At 40.0% G+C, this 25,499-nt stretch overlaps 1 protein-coding gene across 13 annotated transcripts in view; it reads left to right on the top strand.

The window, feature by feature from the left end:
* OBSCN (obscurin, cytoskeletal calmodulin and titin-interacting RhoGEF) overlaps positions 1-25,499 on the top strand; it is a 185,601-nt gene that overhangs the window by 62,723 nt on the left and 97,379 nt on the right. For 9 of the 13 annotated variants that reach the window (XM_082754701.1, XM_082754709.1, XM_082754707.1 and 6 more), the window contains 20 exons: positions 417-683; positions 1,675-1,944; positions 2,739-3,005; positions 3,533-3,799; positions 4,649-4,921; positions 6,473-6,739; positions 9,246-9,512; positions 10,280-10,546; positions 11,148-11,411; positions 11,973-12,239; positions 12,610-12,873; positions 13,858-14,124; positions 15,148-15,414; positions 16,732-16,995; positions 17,739-18,005; positions 18,884-19,147; positions 23,158-23,421; positions 23,737-24,000; positions 24,293-24,556; positions 25,095-25,358. In XM_082754701.1, coding sequence (XP_082610827.1) covers positions 417-683; positions 1,675-1,944; positions 2,739-3,005; positions 3,533-3,799; positions 4,649-4,921; positions 6,473-6,739; positions 9,246-9,512; positions 10,280-10,546; positions 11,148-11,411; positions 11,973-12,239; positions 12,610-12,873; positions 13,858-14,124; positions 15,148-15,414; positions 16,732-16,995; positions 17,739-18,005; positions 18,884-19,147; positions 23,158-23,421; positions 23,737-24,000; positions 24,293-24,556; positions 25,095-25,358 — 5,325 coding nt within the window. The remainder of the gene's footprint in view (positions 1-416; positions 684-1,674; positions 1,945-2,738; positions 3,006-3,532; positions 3,800-4,648; positions 4,922-6,472; positions 6,740-9,245; positions 9,513-10,279; positions 10,547-11,147; positions 11,412-11,972; positions 12,240-12,609; positions 12,874-13,857; positions 14,125-15,147; positions 15,415-16,731; positions 16,996-17,738; positions 18,006-18,883; positions 19,148-23,157; positions 23,422-23,736; positions 24,001-24,292; positions 24,557-25,094; positions 25,359-25,499) is intronic. The other 4 variants (XM_082754706.1, XM_082754703.1, XM_082754710.1 and 1 more) reach the window with 4 other exon arrangements.

The following is a 25,499-nucleotide window of genomic DNA, read 5'->3' on the forward strand; positions in this document are numbered from 1 at the left end:
TTTTCTTCTTCTTCTTTATACATGCAAGGGTTTCCTTACTTAGCCTATCTTGTTGAGCATCTTCTAAGTATGAGGCTATTCCTTTGTCCTTCACTAATGCCATACATGTCTGATTCAAGCCCTGTTCCCTGTGACTGCATCTCCCTTGGGATCACCTCTGCCTGACAGATGACCCAACACAGTCAAAAAAGGAGTCCATGCAATCTCAGAGAGAGACCACAATTGCAGTGCTGTCCTGATTTCCATAAAACTTAAAAATCTTGAGGTGTGAAACTGCTTTAGGTTCTCTTCTTTAGGTATTGGTATCATCAGTTTTGGTAAGGGTTTACTCAAACCCTCTTTAAATATCTGGTAGCAACTGAAAATTTCTTAGCTTAAATTCCTGGTTAATTCCTGTTTTGCTTGTTAAACTTCAGAGAAGCCTGCTGTCTTCATGAAGTCCTTGGATGATGTTTTTGGTGAGGAGCGAGGTGTAATTAAACTGGAATGTGAAGTCTCCAAAGAGAAGGTCAAACCTGTTTGGAAAAAGGATGGTGCAGTGCTCACTGCTGGCAACAAGTATGAGCAGATACAGTCTGGGAAGTCTCTGTGTCTCCTTATCCATGACCTCGAGAAGACAGATGCAGGTTTATACACCTGTGATATTGGCACTGATGTTGCCAAGTCACAGGTCAGCATTCAGGGTAAGTACTGTTGACAATTGCCAGTAAAGAGGTGCTGAAAATACATGCGGGTTGGTCCCTGTGTCTCACACCTATTCCCCCATGAGCATAAATTGCCTCCGTTATAAAACTGTTACTGGAATTTAACACAGTGATTTCTGAACAGTTCTTGCTCTTTGTTGGAAGTATACCTCGTGTTTTCATGAAAATCTCTGGATGTGTCAACAATATATAGGCAATGTTTTCTTTCTGAACTTTCCTAAAGTGGAGAAACTCTCACAGAAGAGCAATTGATTTCTCAAAACAAAACAAAGAAATAAAAAATCACACCCCAAAACAAAACAGACACACACCAAACCTACCAAAAAAAAAAAAATAAAGGGGGGGGGGGAAGGCAAGAAAAGAAAAAGGCAGCTTGTTTCACATGGCCCAGCTAGTATTTCAGAGTCTGTTGTGGGTACATGAAAGAAGTTCAATATTGTCTGCTGAAGAAGCCAGCAATCCAATCTGTCCTCTAATCCTTGTGGCTTCTTGAAGGAAGGAGGAGTGTTCATGGTTTTTGAACTCTCATTGGTAACAAAACAAGTTTTGATTTTCAGTATGATTTGAATACCTGGAGGAGGAGGATGGTAACAAATACACAAATAAAAGCATTCAATTTCTCATCATGGGCAGAAGCCTTTGTCTCATACAATATCCAGAAGTATTTCCGTCTGTTAGTTTTTCATCATTAAATCTTCACTCTGCTTCGTGGAATGAGCTGTTCCCCACACAGTCCTTCCAGAGAGAAGCCAGGAGATTCACATGCCCGTTTTTCTATAGCTTTCTGGTAATTCTGAGTGGATAATGTCTGAGGAATTCCTCACATGTCAAATACATCAGTAAGGAATGCGGTACCGTCCTGCAAATCCTGCAGATAAATGAGTCTGATGGTCTAAAAATGTCAGTACTACTTTTAATGTCAATTGTAAATGCCTTTTCTCCTTATATTAACCTACATTTTGTCTTCCAGAACTGAACATCGGCATTACCAAACGGCTGAAGAACACTGAAATCCAGGAGGGAGAAGACTGTACGTTTGAGTGCATTTTGTCCCATGAAAGCATTGATGACTTCAGCTGGACACTGAATGGGAGCAAAGTGGAAAGTGGAGGGCGATTTAAAGCCTTCAACATGGGTCGGAAGTATATTCTCAGCATCAAAAGTGCGATTCCTGATGATAGTGGGGAAGTCATTTTCACTGCCCGTGGTCTAATCTCCAAAGCCTCTCTGGTTGTGAAAGGTAATGAGACCAGAGAGAGTCTGGGGGTTGGTATCTTCTACTCTCTTCTCATAAGGTGTCTCAGAAAACCATGGAGGAAAATCTGTGATATGGTTAAAATGAACAGCAGCCCTCTCTATGAGCCTTGAAGCAATGAGAATTTCCCTTAAAAGCAAGTAAAAGGGTGATTTATTTTTTTTTTTGAATAGATAAGTGAGAATTGCAGAATACACCGAGTAGTGTTGGAAATGGCTAGTTCCACTTCTCACTCTGGCTAGTTCCATTAACAGTAAATCAAGAATGATCTGTTCAAATAACTGTAGGTGCAAATATCCTGCAAGTCGAAGCTGAAGGGATGGACTTTGTGCCATCTAATTGTATGTGGTGGTTTTACCCAGCTGGGCAGCTAAACCCCACCACAGCCGCTCTCTTTCTTCCCCTCCTCAGAAGAAGAGGGGAAGAAGAATGTCTGTATTTAGACAAAGACACCTCACCCTAAGTGTAGGCCTGCAGTAACTTCAGTGACAACAAAATGATGGCCTCTGAAAAGGATGCTGTCAAGATGAGTCCTAAATTCCTCTAAGTGATCATTGCTGTTCACTGAGAGCCTGTAACTGCAGTTAATGTGCACTAAAGAACAAGATTAGATTGCTTTTGTCTCTCACTTCCCCATCATAACCTGAATTATTCATGGGAGAATGAGAAAACTTGCTGGATATTTGAATTTAAAAAAAAAAAAAAACAACACCCTAATCTTACTGCATTTCTCATTGTGTTTTTTTACCTGGAACTCATTTATTTTTGTTTTCCCTCAGAAAAACCTACAGAGGTTACAAAACAACTGGAGGATAAAACAGCAGCAGCGGGGCAGGACATCAGCCTGAGCTGCGAGTTGTCAAAGCCTGATGTGAGCATCAGATGGTACAAGGATGGCAAAGCAATCCGAAAAAGCCAGAAGTATGACTTGCACCAAGAGGGAACACGGGCCATCCTGATCATCCATGACTCCACAGTCAAGGACAGTGGGGAGTACACCTGTGAGACAGAAGTCTCTAAAACGAAAGCCAAGATCACAGTGCAGGGTCAGTTGAAACACACAAAGGGGCTGGCACTTAAAAAAGTTGGGGTAAATATCAGCAACCTGTGGGAGGTGTTCTTCTGTTTTTTAAGCAGGGTCAACTATTAGTTTTCAAAAAATGTCATGGATTAAAATTTTTTTAAAGGAAATCTAGGAACTGCATAATCTTGTGTGTTACTTGAAGGGCCAATCTATATTAGTAATTTGAATTAGTCTTTTTTGAATATGGGTGATCAAAATTATGCATAGTCTGCCAGATGAGATCTCACCAGCAACTGTACAATGGCATTAAACTTTCTAGATATCTTCTGGAAATATTTTACTTCATATGTCCTATGTCAAGGGGTAGACTTGGTGATGATCTTAGACCCTTTCCATGTCTGCATGCTGTGATTTTGTAAGTGGGGGTAGAAGAGCAGAGGAGATTTAAGACACCTCTGTATGCTCTGGACTTGTTGGAGTAACAAATCTCTCTCTCTCTCCGCTCCCCTCCTTTTTTTTTTTTTTTTTTTTTTTTTTTTTCCCTTCCAGAAAAGCCTAATTACTTTGTCAAGGAACTTTCAGATCTGAAAGTTGATGAAAGTGGAACTGCAGTTTTTACGTGCCAGAGTGAGAAAACTGCATCCTCTGTGGTCTGGAGGAAAGGCATAGCTGAACTCAGGACTAGCAAGAAATATGAGATCATGCAGAAAGGACAAGTCCTGCAGCTGACCATAAATAATTTGGAGAAAAGTGACAGTGACACGTATACCTGTGACATTGGTGATGCCCAGTCCAGAGCCAAGCTAGTTGTGCAAGGTATGCATGAGAGGAATAAGACTGTACATCCTGTTTCTCCAACAGCAAAAGTTATTTTGGTGGAATTTGTACGTTTATGGCAAATCTCTGGGATTGCGGTTGCCTGGCTTAATTAGAGGCTCTGTGCATGTGTGCAGGGGGGCAACTGCCCCAAAAGGAAAGGCTGTATGAACTAGAGCAGTGGTATTGGGTGGCTACATGTCCAGGTGTTTAAGTGCTGCCATCCATGCACAGGCAGATCTATTTCTCAGCATATGGATAGCAGATTTAATTTCTGGTTCTGATACATGATATATGTAGAATGAACAGTCCATGTGGACAAAAATCTAGCAACATGGAACTGGACATGCAAAACAATTTGTTGATTTGAAGTATTTACCTCTGGAGCACTTTAGGAATGATTTAGAAACCAAAATGCTGATGTGAGGAGGGGCTGATGAACCTGAATTCAGTGTGAGGTTTCTGACACTGACTTTTCTGAGTTAAAAATAGTTCTCTCTCAAAAAGCTCAAGATGAAAATAAAGTTCCCTGATGCTGCATTCCAGGTAGTTCCGTTAGGAGAAACTTCATAACGTTGGATTTGCATTGTGCTGGCTACTTGTTCTGCTATATGTGTTCTGGTATTTTGAAGTTGTCTTCATCCTATTTTGGTGTGTGTCCTGTATATATTATCTTCCTGTGAATTATTTTTGTGTTCAGTTACAGGAGAGTTATGTTTCAGTCTTCTGTATCATGAATGTATTTCCTTCTTGAAATACTCATGTGGGAAATCCATAACCATAACCCATAAGTTTTTTCATGCTAGGAGTGGAAGATTCCAGTAATTGATGTATCTGTGTTCCTTTCAGGCCAGAAAGTGCTAATAACAGAAGACCTGGAAGATGTCACTGTGTTAGAAGGAGAATCTGCCATGTTCAAATGCAGAATCTCTCCTGTAGACTATAGCAAAGTGCAGTGGTTTTTGGATAAAACCCCACTCCATACCAATGAACTTAATGACATCCAGTCTCAGCCTGGTGGATATCACTTGCTAACACTGAAAAAGCTCTCACTGAAGGACTCGGGGGTTATTACATTTGAAGCTGGTGATAAGAAAACATCTGCCAGTTTGGTTGTTAAAGGTAATTCAAGCATAAAAACTGCAGGAGAGAAGAGAATGCATAAAAATCTCTACGGGATAATGTGGATAGGTGAAAAAAAAAGGCAACAAATTTGACCCCAGAATATGTATATCTGTATATGTTCAAGAATATCATTAACTATATGATGAAGCTAGGGGTGGGGAATTAACTCTTTGCATTCCTGGAGAGCTGTCAATTTATTGGACCTTAGATGGGAATGTAATACTGTAATGATGGTACATTGGATATCTTGTATCTTGTCCAGTTTTCCTTCAGCCAAGCTGGAAGGGTGGCAAAGTAATGATGAGTGAGAAGAAATAGATCAGTTCAAGGAAAAAAAAAAAAAAAAAGAAAAAAGAACAACTGATACGTTTTTAATTTATGTTCCATTATTTGAAAGGCAAATTACATGTGTTGTCTGCTCTTCATTGTTGACGATGTTTTCTCCAGAAATGTTGAACTAGGCCAAAACCTGCAATGTTAGTCTACTTTTATAGTGAGGGAATAAGATGAATGCCACACAATCTGAGAGTGTAGGTTTAAAGAAATTTTGTTTCCTTATGGGAAATATAAATATTTGTTATTATACAGAAATGTGAAACAGTCTGTGCTGTGTCAGATTGTATTCTCGTTCTTTTCAGAATCATCATGTTTCTTGCAAGATTTTTTTTTTTCAAAATTTGAAAATTTGCCCCAGTTGGCAAATTTTGACATGCCACAGAACTGCAAATAGATTTTTCTGAAGTCAAATGAAAGATCCTATTTGCAAAAGGCTTACTCCTTTTAGTAACACCAGTACAGGATGCTGTAATGCTGACGAGAATAGTTTTTGGTTTTCTGATGAGTTGGATTTTTATGTATTAAAAATAATAATAATAATAATAAAAATAAAAAGCCAGAAGTGCTGGGGGGTAAGATCTACCTTGACTTTTTCTATCAAGCTTCTATAAGCTATATAGAGAGACAAGCACTTCCAGAGAGCAGTTCATCTCCTCTGTCCTAATGACATATTTTGGAAGTAAATATATAGTCCTTGGAGGAGCATGTCATCTTCCACTGATAATAGAAACATTCTGCATGAGTAGTCAAGGATATCTGCCTAGTTTTTAGATGACCTCATGCCAATGAGGTGAGCCCTGCTGTATATAACTGGCTTTGGGAAATCAGTATTGCACCTCCCTTCATCTAGAATTAACTTCCAGCATTCAGTTAGAAGGTTCAAACTAATAAACCCACATTGAGAAGTGTTTAGGAATAGTGCCTCCATCTTGCTTATATTTAATGAGATTGGAGAGATCTTTTTCATGTTCTTCTACAGGCATTTTCTTCTCGGTTTCTTCCAGGTGGCGTTAGGTATTTACTAAACCACATTTTATGGCATGACTGATGCCTTCCTGAGGGCTTTGTAGTGATGCACACCAAATTATTCATTACTAACCCTGATCTGTAGTTTTGACACAAGTGATCTTGGACATAAGTCTTACAGATTACTTGTGATCTGAAAATCTGCACCTCTTCTGAAAATCTCAGACCATTTTTATGTGATTCTAGAAAAGCCCTGCATCTTCACAAAGGAGCTGGTTGATACTGAAGTCACTGAGGGAGAGGATGTGATTCTCCACTGTGAAATCTCCAAATCAGACAGCCCTGTAAAGTGGTGCAAAGATGGGAAGAGCCTTAGGAATTCTTCTAAGTATAACATCAGCCGGTCGGGATTTGAAGCCAAGCTGGTCATTCACGGGGCAGAAGAAAGAGACAGTGGCAGATATGAGTGTGAGGCTGGAGCAGCTAAAAGTAGTGCGGTTATTACTGTCAAGGGTAAGAACATTTGGAGTGATGGTTTGGGTCCTACTTTGTTCTATAAGCTATATATGTGAAGCTATACTGAAAAGGAGCCTCATGTCTTTGCACCACAGTGCAGGAAAGGTCCTAATTAAGTCATCCAGGGCAGCATCCAGAGAGGTGGCAGAATGTGAGACAGGAAAATCCTTCATCTTACCCAATTTGGGCTCTGTGGAAGTTAAGTGTCTCATCTTTCTAGAGCAGTCAGCAATGGGTCAGCAGAGAACAGTCTCTGTAGAATATCCACTCAGCCCAAGAGATAATCCAGAAAAAAAATTAGTCACCTTTGAAGCTGTCTCCAATGCTGTCTCCAAGAAGAAGTTAACGCACCCACATTAGTCTAGATAATTGCTTTAGGTAGCTAATTTTTTGAGAGTAGCACATCTGAAGCATTTATTCCAAAGAACATTGTCAGGCAGGAGACGATAACTGAAGGGTTATATTGTCTGAGCTGCAACAAATCAACGTTCTTTTCTTAGACACATGAGATTTTAGTGTATTTCCTGAGCATTTTAGGAAAGCACCAAGTATATTAGGCAGAGCAGTGGGTATGAGCTGGGTGAGAACTAGGCTCACCTGCTATTCATGTTACAAGCCCTCTCATCATAATTCCTCCAGCCTCTTGTGAGTCACTTCCCCAGCCTGAGGAGGACCTGAGTTCCTGAGAGCATCTGCTCATTCACACAAGCAAGTTTCAGCAAGCTATTAGTGCTTAGCCTCACCAGTGGATATCCTGCATGCAGTTATTCCCAACACACTCTGGAAAGGCTGTTCAGAAGTTGTATCCAGATCAGAGAAGTCAATGTGAACAAAAAGGTTTTGTATCATTGGAATAGTCGACCTGAAGCTCAGAGCACAACAAGGGAAGGCAAGCTGCTCACCCAGAGCACAAAAAAACAGACCAGTTTAAGGGTGAGGTCTGCCCTGCAATGAAAGAGAACAGCTGAGTGATGTTAGGAAGGTGATAGCAGAGTTACGGGTCCAGATTTTTTACAACTTTCCTTAGCTTTCTCAAAACCCATTACACAAAAAGAAGGACCTGCGTTGACTCCAGTAGGACCTGGATCTTACACGTGATGAAGAGGAAATTTTGTTAGATAAAAAAATAACAAACATTCATAATGAGTGTTACACAACTGCCCCATTTGTCCCTTCACCCAGAAGGGTGTGGATGGATGCAGCATTTAAAAACATGTATTCAGATCACTAGTAGATGCAGAGGAATCAAGTTGTAAGGATGCCTACAACAAATTGTAGTGTTGTAACATTCCTTTACCTAATAAGTCACATCAGAATAGCAGAATACAAAAATAGCAGAAAAATTCAATATTCATGTGATACTGTAAGTATCCACAAATTAAAGATGAAAAGAGAAGAGAAGAATAGGCTGTAAGTTTTCAACAGCCACAGTACAAACACATTATGAATTGGTAGCTGGCCTCCATATTCATAAAAACACATTATTAGACCTTTTTTCCTCCCTCCTTTTCCTCAAGAAGTGCTGTCTCTACAGTAGTTCACCTTAAAGTCCCGAGTCCCAGGCTGTGATAGAGCCTGCATAGGAATCTCCCCAGGGACCCTTTTGTGTCCAGCATGTCCTGTATTTCTTCTGTGCTGTTTTTAAGTCCGCATTCATGTCTGATGAAAATCTGTCTTGGTTTCTTATAATAAGAAATCAACAATGCTAGTCATGATAAAAGGTGCCTTGTCATTTATTTGTGTTTTCTGTGCATATGTATGAGGTGACCTTGGTTATATTTTACTTTTTTTTTTTTTTTTTTTTTTTTTTTTTTTTTTTTGTGCCAGTGATTGAGCTTTGACTACCAGTCTGCAATGTAGCTCAGTGTCTGCCATCCCTGACTGACTTCTTGCACCACCAAGATTTTGGCTAAGTTGCACTGGTGGAACTGGCTTCTGTTTGTGTATTCTGTGCGACGTATCTTGCTGTCATCCCAAAATAGCACAGGGAAGCTGAAGTGGGACATTTCCACTCACAGCTAGGCCTTTACAGTGCCCCTGCACTACTTTACATAATTTTGGTGCCCTCTTTACTACTGAGGGGACAGGACAGAAAAAAATCAAATAACTGAGCAGCAGGCCATAGCTAAAGACCTTTTAAGACTGAAATTGCACACTAATGCCCAAAGTACTGAAACCAGCTGTACACTCTTTGAGTCATTAGTAGTAGTGGCAGCATCTGCTGCTTTTGTTAATAACAACAATAACAGCAAAGTCTTTAAATAGTACAAACAGTGGTTAAAAGATAAAAAGCATACAGTCCTGAATATTTTTGAGACTTCTCTATAAAGTTCTGGCAGCCAGATGTGATTTGTAAGAATCTGTTCGCTTTGTTTGCTAGTGTATTTTCATTCCTGTGGTTTTCTACCTGAATAAAAAGAATATATATGTATATAAAACAAAAAAGAAAAAGTGATTTTCAAGCTCGTGCATTTCCTTAAACATGCGCAATGTTCTTTTCCAGAAGTACCAGTTCTCTTCAAGAAAGAGCTTCGAAATGAAGAAGCTAAAGAAGGAAAGCAAGTCAAACTGACCTGTGAGCTCAGCAAACCTGATACCCCAGTGAAATGGATGAAAGGAGACACTGTTCTTTATGCCAGTGAGAAGTATGAATTTAAGCAGCATGGCACTGTGGCAGAGCTCATTATTCGAGATGTCAAATCGATAGACGCTGGGGACTATACCTGTACCGCTGGGGAACTGAAGACCACTGCTCAGGTGAAAGTAAATGGTAGGCAAGGTTGGATGCATTGCAGCACTTTCTTAATGCATTGTTTTATAGCATTACAGGCTTTTTCTACAAAACAAACAAAACCACAGCACTTCTTTTTGTAGTAGTATCATCTACAAATTAATGCTTAAAATTTAATGGCAATATTGCATACTTGTATGTACCTATACATACATATATTTTATGTAATTTTATGTTATACATCTGGGAGTTTAAATCTGTAACTTCTCACTGAGCCCGAAATAAGTGCAGGGGGTGTGTTTCCTGTACCCTATGTGCCAGAGTTCCTGACCTGTTAGCTATTTTACATGGTTGTGATTAAGACCGGAGTTAGAGTTTGAGACCAGCAGCATAAGAGCATGGGAAGAATGTGAAAATGTAACATGTAAGAGCAGACAGGAATGCACAGCAGTTAGGTCTGGTCCCTAGCAAATTGCAGGTGGCCAACTGATTAATGCTTAGATTCCCAAAGTCCCCCAAACATCCTTTTTAAAGGCCCGCAGATGCCGTCAGTCCTCCCCTATGCCATTATACAGACAGCTTTAGTAAAAAAGAGTGAGAGCCTCCAAAAGTATTTTATGATGGAGATAGAATTAGGGCATAGGTACTGTATCAGAGCCCTGCAGCAACAAGGAATTAATTGGACTAGCAGTTTAGGACTGCTCTGCCCTTTTGAAAAAGGACTGTTTTTAGGGGTGACAGCTATCACGGGGCACTTGTACAGCAAGACAAGGGGGCTTGTCTTGATCCCTGGTTCTGTATTCTAGCTGTGCCTGTCCTTTTTAAACAACCCCTGGAGAACAAGGAAATGGAAGAGGGGAAATCTGTCTCTTTGCGCTGTGAACTCACAAAAGCTGATGCCACTGTGGTGTGGAAGAAGGGAGAAGCCACACTCCAGGCAAGTGCCAAATATGAAATGAAGCAGAAGGGAACAGTGGCAGAGCTGGTGATTCATAATGCAGAGCCAGAAGATGCAGGAAGATACACCTGTGACACTGGAGACCAGCAGACCACAGCCCAAGTCAAAATCCATGGTAGGAATAAGATACCTGCTTGTGACCATTTGTTATTGTTCTTGCCATGGTCCTGCACATTTACAGTGAGCGTTCATGAAAAAAAAAGGGATCCATACAAACGAATGGCAGCTCTGGCTGTGTCCATTATGTTATCTGTTTTCTAGGACAATAACTTCATACTAAAACATAACAATCAAATGTCCCTGACCTAATAACAAGGTACCTTTTCTTGCCTCTGAAATAACCGTTCTGCTTTCTTGAGACAGAGGCACTTGCCTGAGCTCTAAGGTAAGAAGGGCCTCAGCCACATGCTTTATTCAAATAATATGCAGTTCTGTTCTGTACTTCTTGAGCAAGTTTTTCATGTGTCTGTGACCAACAGCATTTGGGCAGCAGCAGAGTAATTATTTTTATATTTTAATTATTGCAAAATAATTGTTTTTTCCCCCAAAAACTCATTGCATGCTATTGTAAATGCAAGTAGAGTCCTGGAAGTGCAGGTAGGTCAAGGTTTGTTAGCTGTGCCGAGCGAATTTTTTTTCAGCCTTTTAAGTCCCATATGGGGTAACCACTTGGTAGTGATGCTCCTGAAGTAAAATGAGAATGCTTCATTCCTCAGCCATCTCTGCACTCATCGAAGAAGAGCTTAAGAGCCTGGAAGCTCTGGAAGGTGGGACAGCCACCCTGCGCTGCCAGCTGAGCAGAGAGGCCCCCGTGGAGTGGAGGAAGGGGCACACTGTTCTCAGGCCGAGTAACAAGTACAGGATGAGACAAGAGGGCACAGTGGCTGAGCTGCTGATCCATGATGTGGACACAAAGGATGCTGGAGACTATACATGTGTAGTGGGAAGCCAAAAAACCACAGCAGCTTTATCAGTGAATGGTAAAAAGTCAGAAATAACCCAAGAAACTCTGGAATGTTTCTGTCCATCCTTTCCCTCCTCCTTTCTGTACATTCTCTTTCAACACCTACCTTTATGTCCTGCATCTACTTTTGTCATCTTTCCATTTTTTCATGTTGCTGTGTCACTTCTTTCCCCAATTCCTGTCCACGATCTGTTTTCATTATGCCCCATATTGCATGTGTGTTTATTGTAATGTCTTCTCAGAGACCCTTCTCAAGTGAAGGGTGCTGACGTGCATGTATGCTTTCCTGAATTAGTATGGAAAAAGATTCCTTGGGGTTTTCTGTTGAGGAGAGTTCATTACTTCTAATGATGAGGATGAGTTTGTCCTTTGTATGTGGGATCCAGATCAAATCTGAGATTGATTTCCACAGAAAGAGTTACTAGAGAGTGGGTTTTACCAGCCACAAAAAAAGGCAGGGTATGATTATGGATGAGGGTGTTAGGATAAGTATTTGATCAATCACAATTCAGCCTCTGACCAGAGGTGCTGGGCAGGGCCCTGGGTTGCGATCCCTTGTTCATTCTGCGTCTCTCAGCCCTGCCAGTCCGCTTCAAAAAAGAGCTGAAGAATGAGGAAGCCACGGAGAGTGGAACAGCCACGCTGCAGTGCGAGCTGAGCAAGGCAGGCAGCTCGGTCGAGTGGAGGAAGGACGGAAAGGTGCTGATGCCAAATGGCAAATACAGAATGAGACAGGAAGGCCGCTTTGCTGAGCTGGTAATCCAAGACCTAGACTTGACCGATGCTGGGAGTTACACCTGCGTGTGTGAAGACCAGAAGACTACAGCTACTTTGAGAGTGAATGGTAAACATTCTACCCATGTTTCTCATTAAGCCCCAAATTTAGTATGTTTGACAGTGTTTGCTGGTTGTCTGAAGCTTGGTCGGTATGATTTCGAAGAAGTTTTATGCTAGCTCTCTGGAGCCAAAGTCACCCTAGTAGATAATATTCCCTTGTGCTTTTTGAGCTTTGAGACATCTCAGCAATGTCCTATGTTGTCTTCTCTAATTTATTTCTCTCTGCTGCAGGAGATCTTCCTCCCCTGTACAACTGTATCCACCTACCAGTAGTACATTTGATTAAATTCATATGCTGTAGTCCAGTAATTCACAGAAAAGCCTAGATCATGTTGATATATTTCTGATTCCATCTCTGTTGGTATTGCATCCCTCAGCCTTGCCTATCCTCTTCCAAGAAGAAATGGTGAACAAGGAAGCTACAGAGGGTGAGGCAGTTGCTTTGCACTGTAAACTGAGCAAATCGGCTCCTGTTGAGTGGAGAAAGGGGAATAAAGTCCTCAAACCAAGTGAAAAATACAAAATAGAACAGGAAGGCCCCTTTGTGGAGCTGATCATCCAGGATTTGGATTTGACAGATGCTGGTGATTACAGCTGTGTGTGTGGAGATCAACAGACTACGGCTGCTTTGACAATAAATGGTAAAAAGAAATTCCCTACACACATCCTCCCAAGTAAATCTACATAATTCTGAACTCTTCCTCTTTTTCTCCTGTTACATCTGATCTCTATATGCTTTCCATTTCTGTCCCTTGCTGATTTTTTCCTTCTTTTTCTCCTCTGTCTCTTTCTCTCTGCACATCCTCCACCTGATCCCCTCTTGATGTGCTATTTTTCTTCCTCTGTACTATGTTTGAATGACAAGTGTAGTACAAGTCCCAGCTCAACACAATCTCTGAGTCCAGTGTACCTGCTGTTTAAAAATTTTCCCATAGGGATTGTCCTAAAAGTGAGATTAATTTTTACTTTCTTTACTTAGACTGCTACACCTGTTGCTCCTAAGTGATAAAAATTTTCAAAAACATGTGATGCTACATAAGGATTCTTACTGAAAAAAATACTCTTTATTATGCTCCTGCTGTTCCCAGGCCTTTTACATCTAGATTTATTTATTTGTTTATACCAATTTTGTTTTAATTTTCCCAGAAGATATCCTGTATATCTACAGAAAGCCAACAGCATGTTTACAATTGTTTTACTTGAGGAGCTACATTTACAAAAATACAGACAGTGCCATGATCTAAGCACTTCTGTAGAACTGGTGCTTTCCTCCAGGGAAACAAAATGCTCTGGGCCTCATACTGATGTATGGCCCTTTATTTTAATTTTATCCCTTTAATTTTGTGATGCATAAAATAAAGGGTAAATGACTTGTAAAGTTTGTAGAGAAACAACACGGCTTTCAAAACAAATTTTAAAGTGAGAGGACCAAAAAAAAAAAGAGGCTAGTTGAAATCTCTTGTGAATTGTTAGAGATTGAACACAATCCTGGAGTGTGAAGAAGGTTTTGTGACTTTAGTGACATGCAGGTTCAGGGAGACAAGGGACAAGAGGCCATGACCTACTGGTCATGGGCCAGGCTTTCTCAGCTTTGATGCTGTGTCTGTATTCCATTTACTCTGCAGTCCTACCCACTCTTTTCACCAAAGAACTGAAAAATACAGAAGCTACAGAAGGTAAAAGTGTCTCTCTGCGCTGTGAGCTGAACAAGGCTGCTGCTAATGTGGAGTGGAAAAAGGGATTGAAGACCCTCAGATCAAGTGACAAGTATAAAATGAAACGAGAAGGTGTCGTTGCTGAGCTTATAATCCAAAATCTAGACACGACGGATGCTGGAAATTATTCCTGCGTGTGTGGAGACCAGCAGACTATGGCAGTTTTAACAGTACATGGTAAAACTAACAAAACAAGACACATCCTAAAATTAACTCTTGTTTTCTCTGTCCATTTGGGCAGACACTTGGTTATCCTCCTTCCTTCTGCCAGGCCTATACCCACAGCCCACTGATGTCAATGAAGTGTCCCTATTGACGTCAGCGTGGCTGGTGTGCATGGCACAAGAGGGGTGTCAAAATACAAGTTCAAAGAAAAGATAGGCAACTGGGATGGCTGCTACCATTTTAGTGAAAGTTGATCATTTTGTTTTTCCTTTATCAGACTTTCTGTTACGATCAAGCTCATTAAAATGGTTTATGACTTAGTGGTGTTAAGGTTTCATCACATTCAGAAAGGTGAGGTAATTCCCTAGAATCTTATTCCCATACTTTATTCCTGGGACAACAAGTTGCTTTTATATATACAGGCCAGTTGTCATTGTATGCAGTTACTCTGCAGTGTAAAGCAAGACCAAACTTTCTAAGTGATGGTCAGGCTCATTGTAAACTTTGATTTTTACCGCAACTGACATATTTGAAAGAATATTTCAGTTGAAGTGAAAATGCTTGTTTTCCCATCATGTACTGAAATGAACAATTTCATTTCAAACTGACATTTAGAATGAAACTTCAGTGTTTCATTTTTTTAATGTAGAATGTCGTCTCATTTACTTAAGTTTGTGAAAACGTAGCAAATATCCTCCTTTCACTACACTTTAAAACTTCATGTGAGAAAACCAATTTTTTTCAGAAATTTCAAATTAGTTTTTTTCTTTGAAATTTCACAGAAAAAAAATGGGTTTTCTACTTCTGTTGGTTTGTGACTGAGTACATGTAAAATACCTCTATGGATTACTGCAAGCAGTAAATCCTTTTGCAGTAATTTCATTCCTCATACTGTTTCACAGACACTATTGACAATTTATGTTCTTGTGTTGATAAACCAATTCAAGATAAGAAGGAAAAGGGAAATTAAACATCAGAGTTTAATTTTAACTCTTTGGAGCATTACATCTCACTGCTCATATTGCTGTCTCTCAGCTTTACCTGCGTTTTTCAAAGAAGGTTTGAAAAACAGAGAAGCCACAGATGGTGCAACAGCCACACTGCACTGCGAGCTGAGCAAGGTCGGGGTCCCAGTGGAGTGGAAAAAGGGGGACAAGACACTCAAACCAAGTGATAAGTATAGGATGAGACAAGAAGAGACATCTGCAGAGCTGTTGATCCGAGATCTGGAGGTAGAAGATACCGGAGAATATACATGTGTGTGTGGAGATCAGAAGACCTCAGCTGTCCTGACAGTCCATGGTAAAAAAACAAACAAACAAAACCTTCTCCTCTATGATAGCAGCATTTCAGAGATCCCCCTTTTCTCTGACAGATCTCTTCTCACCCATGTTGATGTTTTGATTCTGCAGCCTTTTCTAGGTTTGCTGCCTGACCGTATTTCATTCTGTCTCCCACTGTTTGTCAGTTAGACACTGATGGCCTTATGGCAGCGTAGAGTTGTGAGAGTTTCTTATCTTAGACCCTTCTGCATGTTGTTAGAGTGAAAAGGCAGATGTTTGTAAGGCCAAAAGCGTCTAGGCATCTAGCAAATCGCTTGTTCTCAGAAGGATTGTACCTTGTGTCTCACTGATATCAGTGGATTGGAGGAATGTTCATTAAGGGTGCTGAGCTTGTTAGCAAGAGATTTTTGTTCTCTGTTTGGGAGAGAATGGCTGTCTTTTGCAGGACCATGATACATTGTGCTGATTAAATGGCACTTTCAAAAAAACAAACAAATGAACAAAAACCACCACCAACAAGCCATTACTCTGAAGGTTCCAATTTAGAGAGAAGTTAGGCAAAATATGTTCCTGTATCTGCCATGGTGAATAGTGAAAACCTTTGGTTACACCTCCGGTAGCAGCAGTTGACATAGAGTTTGAGTAACTGAAAGGAATGTTTTTATTTAAGGTATATCTTAAGGATGAAGTGCTGGAGACAAACTCTCTTCTCTCAGATTTCTTAGCATGCTTTTACACACTTTTACCTCTTCTTTCTCTCAGTCAAAGGTAGTTCTGCTCTTGCCTTCCTCTGAGCTGACACTTTCTTCCTTGTGCAAGTCACTTCCTTTTTGCTATGGTGACACACCACAAGGCAACTTGCAGAGTGCTGAAAAAACACCTGTATTCCTCACACTAGAGCCTTTGTGGCCTTGAAAATTATGGCTTAAAGGTGCACCTAAATTTATATTACTTTTTTTTTTTTTTTTTTTTTTTTTTTTTTTTCCTTTTTCTGAACAAGAAACATCATTTAAGGTGTTAGGAAAGGTGTTTCATGTGCAGATCTCCAGCTAGCAGTGCTGTTACCAAGGGCTATGTCTTTCAATAAGAATTCAAGTCATTAATGTTCAAGATAAATGAATTCAGACTGAAATGGGTAGAGAAGACTACTGGAATCAGCAGGGAAATGGCAAGTGTACTCCATAAATTAATGTCAGTTAGTGCAAGATGACTGGTTACAGAGACTGCATGTTTTGTTTTCCTGTGATAGTGAAGGACAGGCCTCAGGACTTAGTCCTAGGTTCCTCAAGGTCCAGTCAATGATTTTGATGAACTCTGTTTATATTACATTCCTTAGCTTTGCCTACACTGTTCAAAAAAGAGCTCGCCAATATGGAAGCCACAGAAAGCGGGACAGCTGTTCTGCAGTGTGAGCTAACCAAACCCACTCCGGTGGAGTGGAAGAAAGGGCAAGAGGTTCTCAAGCCTAGTGACAAGCACAAAATGAGGCTGAAGGATACCATTGCTGAGCTGACAATCCATAACCTGGAGGAACAAGATGCAGGAGATTACATGTGTGTGTGCGGAGAGAAGACAACTACTGCATCCCTGACAGTGCATGGTAAAATACATAAATTTAATAGGGATTTTTTTTTGTCATCTGTGCACTCATGTAGGATCACAAACAAGTCTTGATTCCATCTATTTAAATTTTTATGACAGCTGTGTCAACCACTGCAAATATCTTTTACTGAAAGTCTGTCACTTGGGAATGATAAATAGCATCACACAGTCTTTTCTGTCTCTGTTCTATCATGTTAATTGAGTTTGGAAGCAGATAATGATGACCTTGGTCATGAATAGCACTTTCAGTATTTCCATTAATTGATTTCTAGGCTTATCACAGAGATTTCTCTTCTTTTTCTTGAATAGAATTGGAAGGTGCTCTGTTATGATAACAGTTGAGAGAGATAGGTGAGGAAGATGCATTGCAGCCTGGAATTCTAATTAACATAGCATTCCTTTTGATTGTTCATCTGATCTTAAGACAGAGCTGTGCAATTTCATGTAAAGCTTGGGGCCAGCTTTCTGTTGTTTATATCTTAAAATGCCTTTAAAACATACGTCCCAGTACTGACGTCATAGTTCTGCAATCCTGATTTCCAGTTCAGTTTATACATGCTGAAAGGAGTATGTCACAGAGAATAAGGCACGGATGGCCCTAAAATTGTTGTTGTTTGTCTCTTGGGTGCTGTATATTTAAATCAAAACTTTTAGAGATTAAAGGGTTTTAATCCAGTGGAGCAGACAAGATGCAGTATTTCCTCACTTTTAAAGTGCTCTCTCTTCACCTGTGATCTTCAGCCCTTCCTCTGCATTTTAAAAAAGAATTGAAGAATGTGGAAGCCACAGAAAATGGTACAGTCACTTTGTGCTGTGAACTGAACAAGCCTGCAGCCTCTGTGGAATGGAGGAAAGGAGACAGAGTCCTAGAGCCAGATGACAAGTTCTCCATAAGATGTGAGGGCACAATTGCTGAGCTGATGATCCGTGACTTAGATCTGACAGATGCTGGAGATTACACATGCTGTTACGGAGATCAGAAAACTACAGCTGCCGTAAAAGTGAATGGTAAAAAACTCATATAACTAATGAAGTAGATTATTTCGACCAGCTGTTTCTTAAAAACGTGATAGGATCAGCCTAGAAATTGCAGACGTACTCATGAATTTAGCTACGTATGGTTGGACACAGGCATAAAGTCCTGAATACAGTGGTCAACACCAGGCAAAGGTCAGGCATTTCTGGCAAAAAATTCAGTTATTCATCTAGGTTCCACGTCACTTTTTGATGCTCATGTGCAGCAGTAGTTGCTAAAAAAGAAAAGTCATGTTATTCTGATGTTGGTTGATAAAACATTACAATCCCAAAGCTGACAGTATTAGAATTTGGTGATGAGTTATTTTTGATAGTTTTCAATGTGGTGTTAAACATTTTTTGAGAATAATTTCACTGTCAAGTTCTGATCATTAGATCAGAACTTGATCTAATTCTAATTCTAATTCTGATCATGTCAAGTTCTAGATCATTATCTGAGGATAAATCTCATGGAAAACTGAGATTGATGCCTCAGATATGGTTTCATTTATGAACTTTTTCAGTAATGATTTGCACTGTAATAGATCTTAGACACTGCAGTTAGGCTTTGTGTTCCATTGTGCTAGCTGTACCCAAAGTAAGGCAGGACTCAGTCTTGCAGAGTCTGAAGAAATTGACTGGTACGTTTCTCCATTTCATGCCATAGACCATGTCATAGTAAAAAGCTCTGCCTTATGAACAAGGTGTTCTCCAACTTCCCAGAGTCACCATCATATGTTTCTCAAAGGGATTATCAGTTCTAGTTTGATTAGGGAAGGTTTTACTTGTCATATGTGGTCCACAGACCACAGATAAGTAGTCACTTGGATAGCTACTATGGTCATACATTCTTCTCATTTTGAACTCCTCAGCCTTGCCTGCACGCTTCAAGGAAGAGATGAAGAATGAGGAAGCCACAGAAGGTGGAACAGCCACACTACAATGTGAGCTATCTAGGGCTGCCTCTGTGGAGTGGAAAAAGAAACACAAAGTGCTCAAATCAAGTGAAAAATATACTATGAGACAGGAAGGTACCACAGCACAACTACTGATCCATGCTTTAGAAGTCAAGGACGCTGGGGAGTATACCTGTGTCTGTGGAGATGAGAAGACTACTGCAGCATTAACAGTGCACGGTAAAAGAAAAACAAAACAAAAACACACAAACACAGAAATTAGAAATTATACTTTTGTGTGGTGTTTCTCCTGTCTTCCTCTGGAAGCCTCAGTACTGACACACACTGAGTTCTTTCTCTAATCTTGACATCATTAATTCTGTCTGTAATGCATTTATTTATTTATTAATTTTTTATTTATTTATTTTCATTTATTGTGATTTGTATCTAATTCTAATGAGAATTATGGTTCCATGAATTTTACTAACGTTTTACCCATTTTCTTCTCCCTGCTCTTTTTGGTGCATGGCTGTATTGATTTGTTTCACACTGAAGGCTGAAGGATTCCACATGCTTACATTTTTTGTTCTTGTTTACATACTTTTGACTTGGACCTAGAGAGATGGAGTAGCAGGCAGATTTGTACTTCTTAAAAAAGAGTGATCTTAGATTTCAAGTCACATTAGGATTTCACAGGTTATTATGAATAGTGCAAACAAAACTCGATTTAATGCAACTTTTTTATATAGCTATGGCTGACAGTCATGTAGATTTGTATTCTGTTATTGCAGAATACTCAGCATTATGAAATGTGAATGCTTCACAGTCCCCAGTCAAATTCATCTGTAAACTTTCTTTGAAAGAGGAGAACTTTATTTCCACAAGTAATGTAGGAGAGTAGCAAGTAGTTTCAGCCATTTTTCTCACTTTAAAAATCAGTATGAGTTGATTTCTTTGCTTCGGTGCCCAGACTTTTTCATCTTGATATTTAACTGTAACGCAAGGATGGGTTTAATCATACACTTCCAATTTAGCTGTGAAAAACAGAATTGGAAAGAACATCTACAGGTCATCTAGTCCATCCTTAAGCCTCATGTCATCATCCCTATCTAGCCTGCACTTGAAAACTCTAATGGTGAAGAATCTGCAGTTCCCCTGGGCACTCATTCCACTGCCTAGCTGTCATTACTGATAGAAAGTTCTTCTGAATGCCAACAAAAATCTTTCTTGATCTGTCCTATATCCTTACTTCTTTTCCCATGTCCTGTGGACAGGGAGAAATATTATTTTCTTTCTGTGACTTTACAGATTTGAAAATTTTTCTCATGTCTCCTCCTGTATTCTCTTTTCTGGACTAAGCAACTTCATTCCTTTCACTCTTTCTTCGCAGGTCATGTTTTCTAGACTTTGGCTCATCTTTGTTACTTTCTGGACCATCTTCAGTTAATCCACATCTTTCTAAAACTGTGGTGGCCAAAAGTGGACTAAAGCGCTCCATCTGAGGCTTTCCAGACTGGAGTAGAATGGAAGGACTTGATGTGTCTTGCATATGAGACTCCATTTTATACGTCCTATTACGATGATTCCTTTATTCACATCAGAATTGCGTTTCTTGACTTGTGTTTGTGCTGTGATCTCTTGTAACCTCAAACCTCTCTCTGCAGATCTACTGCCTATTGTTCCCTATCTTGTAGTGGTGTGGCTGATTATTTGCTCCTAAATTCAGTATTTTGCACCTGCTTTTGCTGAATTGCAGCCTATTTTTTTCACCACTGCTTCATGAGGATCTTATTCCTAATCCTGTTTAACAAAGTCCTTTCAGTTTCTCTCCCTTCCCAGCTTGAGATCACCTGCCAAATTAGTAAAACTGCTCTACATTTTATTGTCTGAGTCACTAATGAAAATGCTGAATGCTACTAGACTCCAGAGTATTGAAGTACTCTGCTCAACTTGTTCTTTCATTGTGACTGTAAATCCTAGTTGATTTTTTTTGACTGGTTTTCCAACTGATAGTGCTTCCTCCTTAGAATTATTTCAGGATAAGAGCTTTAATAAAATCAAGGTGTACAACATACACTGTTTCAATCAGTGAAACTTACTAATTTAACTAAAGAAAAATTACACTGGTCCTCTCCTTCATGAAGAGAATAGCTCTTGGCAAATACGAGTGTATTGCTACAATATTTTTTTCAGAGAATTAAAGTTAACCTAAAATGTCCATTATTCTTTGGATCCTCTCTCTGCCTCTCCCTGTCCTGTCTTTTTTCAAGACAAGCACTGTGGGTGAAATTCATCTCACTGAGTAAGACTGGTGAGTATTCCTAAATTATTGTTGTTGCCAATGGAGATCTAGTCAACACAGTCAGAGGAAGTCAGGGAGACATCCAGCTTACCTTGTAGCAGATGTTTACCGATAGATGGATAGCAGATAGATCCACTGGCTCCACTGACTTTGTCTGGATATGTCCGGGGAGCTTAGACTCTTGGTTTACATTGTGAGAATTAAGTGCCTGTATTTCAGTCTGTGAGACATTTTCCACCTCTGAATTTCTAATTTTCTGTACTTCTGGAACATCTCCCATTCTCTTTGATTTCTCCAGTGCAACTGTTTATGTCTGATACTGGTTCAGCTTGTTCCTTAAGCATTTCAGGACACGTCATCACACCAAGGTGCTTTTGAGAATATCAAGTTTATTTAAATGTTCTCTAATCCGTTTTTTCCCTATCTCAGTCAGAGTTTCTATTACTTTCTTAGCTATCATTAACCTTTAATATTAAAAAAGAAAAAGGAGGTAAACACCTCAGTTTTCTCTGTGTCATCAACTATCAACTTACATTCCTGAAAGAGAGGTAGACCAACTTGTATCTTGTTGTTTTTCTTCCTTCTAATCTACTTATGGAATATCATTGTATTATTTCTGTTTCTTTCTAGTACAAGCTGGCCATATTTTCTAGGATTTGCATGACAATATTCTGATACAAGAAAGTACCACAAGGCGAGCAGAGGATACCAGTCAGTTGCTGGATACAACTACACAGAATGTACATCTGTGTTTGGAGACATTTGATATCAGCATCATTTTTCAGCTTACCTTTCAGTCCTTCTTTCATATTGGTCTCTGTCCATGACGTGCCAGAGCTCAGGAACGGGGAACTACCCTTGACCCTCGTGAGACATGCAGGGAACCTGACTTTTCTGATTTTGCCTCTATATTCTGTAGTATTTCTTTTACAGTGATCTAAACCACCCATATTTTACAGCTCTCCTGACTTTCAGGACATTGAAGAATTAATGATTTAGGCAGGCTGTCCCTGATGGTACTTGTAGTTGCATAGTCTTTGTAATTATGCCCTTAATATTGTTTTTCCAAAAAGCTTTCTGCTCTCCTAAACCCTGTCCTTTAAATTTGCCTCTACTTGGTCATAATTAACAATTCTTAAATTACTGAAGCTTGCCTTATTTCACATATAATTTCCCCTTTCTTTGCTCCATCATTGCCTGTTCTAAAATCCATGAGCTCTCCTGCTTCATATTGGTGGCTGCCCCATTATCCTCTACGTCTGTATTCCCAAATATTTATTTCTTTATGGTTGGAGTCAGGACTTGGAGATCCTCCTCTTATTTTCTTTCATATATACATTCTTTATCCAAAAGTGGTCCCCATCCCTTTCCAAAGACTTAGTAGGCATCATCCCATCCTACTACTTCCACAGTATATTTTACTATCACATCACCATCCAATCTTATCCTTTAAATGATTCCATTGATTGTTCCAAAAGAGGTGGGTGTTATGATATTCCTGAACCTCCTGGTGTGATGATCTTACAGAAGATATTCACAATGGAGGGATCCTACTTCTTTTTCCTTTTTATTGTTACCCAAGACCTTTCTATATGTCTGTGATTTTGCCCTTCAGCCTCATTCTAACTTTCAAGCTAAGTCTGTAGGCATCCTTAGTGCATAAACCTTTCCATTTTTTCCTTTAGCTTTTTTTCCTAATGTTGGTATAACCTCCTATATAGATCTCCCGGGCTGAATTATACTAAGGAAATTATAGTTTTGGCCATACATGAAGTCTTCCCATTCCTGATGTTTGTGGCTGTAATACAATTTGGTATCTTCCTTCTGTGCAATGGTTCTCATGTCAATAATGAAGCATGGACAGATAGCGGTAAACATCAGGTTAATTTTTATTTTTTGGTGGCCAAGAGTTGCATGTCATGAAAATGTTTGCTCCTTTGTTTCTCAGCCCTTCCTGCTCTCTTCAAAGAAGAGTTAAGAGATGAGGAAGCCACTGAGGGTGAAGTAGTCACTCTGCGCTGTGAGCTGACCAAGACTGCCCCAGTGGAATGGAAAAAGGGGCACAGAGTACTCAAACCTAGTGAGAAATACAAAATGAGGCAGAAGGATGCCACTGCAGAACTGGTGATCCATAACCTAGATGAGAGTGATGCTGGTGATTACACCTGTGTGTGTGGGGATAAGCAGTCCACAGCTTCCTTAGCAGTACACGGTAATAACCATTTTCATCTAGATGTACTCATTATCAAGCTTTTGATTCATACTTTTTCCCATGTCCATTGTTTTTTCTGCATTGTTCTTCTCTGACATTGCTTGTCCTGGTAATTAATTTGCATTTTATGATCTAAGGGGAAAGCCTACACCCCATACAAAGTGGCTTCAGGACCTGATCCCTTATGAAACAGAAGAGACCAGGCCCTAAGACATCTCGCTGCTGTTGCTCTAGCTTTTCTCTTTTGCAGCTCTGCTCCTCATCTGGAGGCTGCGTTTGCGGCTCCATTTTAACCTTCTGTCATTGCATCCTCAGCACTGCCTGCATGCATCAAGGAAGGCCTGAAGGATGAGGAAGTAACAGAAGGTCGAACAGCCACTCTGCGCTGCGAGCTGACCAAAGTTGCTCAGGCAGAGTGGAGAAAGGGAAGCACTTTGATCAAAGCCAGCGACAAATACAAAATGAGACAGGAGGGCACAGTCATGAAGCTGCTTGTCCATGATGTAGAACTGAAAGATGCTGGAGAATACACTTGTGTGTGTGGAGAACAGGAGACAACAGCTGCCTTGATAGTGAATGGTAAAAAACCCTGTATCTGTATATCTGTACCATTGTGTATTTCTTTACCAGCTCATCACTATTTGTTGTGTGTTCACCTGTGGCTGAATTTTTATGAATTTGTAAGCTGTATTTAAGATCTGGTTGCATCCAGGCTACTTTTCCATCTGTTGCTTTATCTAAACTCCTAGGATTATGAGGAAAGGAACCTCTTTCCACACTAAAATATTCTCTGTTTCTGTACCTCCTCGTCCCTCCCATCATCTGTGTGACATGTCATTTTAATGTCCTGTGTCCATTTTGTGACCTTCAGCCCTGCCTGCGCTTTTCAAAGACGAACTGAAGAACCTGCAGGCCATGGAGAGCCAAACAGCCACTCTGCACTGTGCGCTGACCAAGGCTGCATCTGTGTCATGGAAGAAAGGAAACAAAATACTCAGAGCAAGTGAAAAATACATCATGCGGCAGGATGATGTCCTTGCTGAGCTGGAAATTCGTGAGCTAGATCTTCAGGATGCAGGAGATTACACCTGTGTGTGTGGAGACCAACACACCACTGCTTCTCTGACAGTGAATGGTAAATTCATCTTGCAGATGAGTGTCCATTATTTGTTTCTTTGCAGCATCCTGCTGCTGTATGAAGTGTTCACCTCTCAGCTTTAGGCTTTTTCCTAGGAATTAATTTGCATTTGGAAAATTAGAACTTTTTGTTCTGGCCTCTTAATTTTATCGGATATTCCTGAAAAGGAAGCTGAGGAAATGACTATTTCATCTTGCAGACTAATGGCTATGCTGCATATTTAAGGTCACAGTGCCTAGAAAATGATCCTGTTAGACTGAGATGTTCTGTTCCCATGGAGGGTAACTGTGTCGTATGTTCTTTAAGTTGCATTTTGAATCCATCCTTTGATGTACTGCACTTTGGCCTTTCAGCTGAGCACTTCTTTTCTCTCTGTCACTGGTGGATTTAGTTTTCCAGGTCATTGTAGTGGTAACCCCAACAGCTAAAGTATCTGACTTGGACAGATTTAAACTTGAATTAATAATTCATTATGCTGATCACAAATGCAGAGGTCTTAGTTTAAATACATTGTCTATTGACTTTCCATTCCCAGCCTTGCCAGTGGTTTTCAAGGAAGAACTCAAAAATGAAGAAGTCTTGGAAGGAGCATCAGTCTCTCTGCATTGTGAATTAAGCAAAGAAGCTCCAGTGCAGTGGAAAATAGGGTCCAAAGTGCTAAAAGCAAGTGACAAATATCAAATGAGTCAGCATGGCACCACTGCTGAGTTGGTCATTCATGACCTAGATGTAAAAGATGCTGGCGATTACACCTGTGTTTGTGGTGACCAGAAGACAACAGCAACCTTAACAGTTCATGGTAAAAAGTCATTACTAAAATTAATAAATAGCATTATATAGTCATCATTCTGAAATTCAACTATTTCTGACGTGGATCAGTAACTTGTCTTGTGTTTGGTTTTGTTTTTTCTTTCTGAGAAAAAAATAGGGCAAATTTTGG

This window comes from Aythya marila (assembly GCF_965140915.1).
Source record: "Aythya marila genome assembly, chromosome: 2".
Lineage (NCBI taxonomy): Eukaryota > Metazoa > Chordata > Aves > Anseriformes > Anatidae > Aythya > Aythya marila.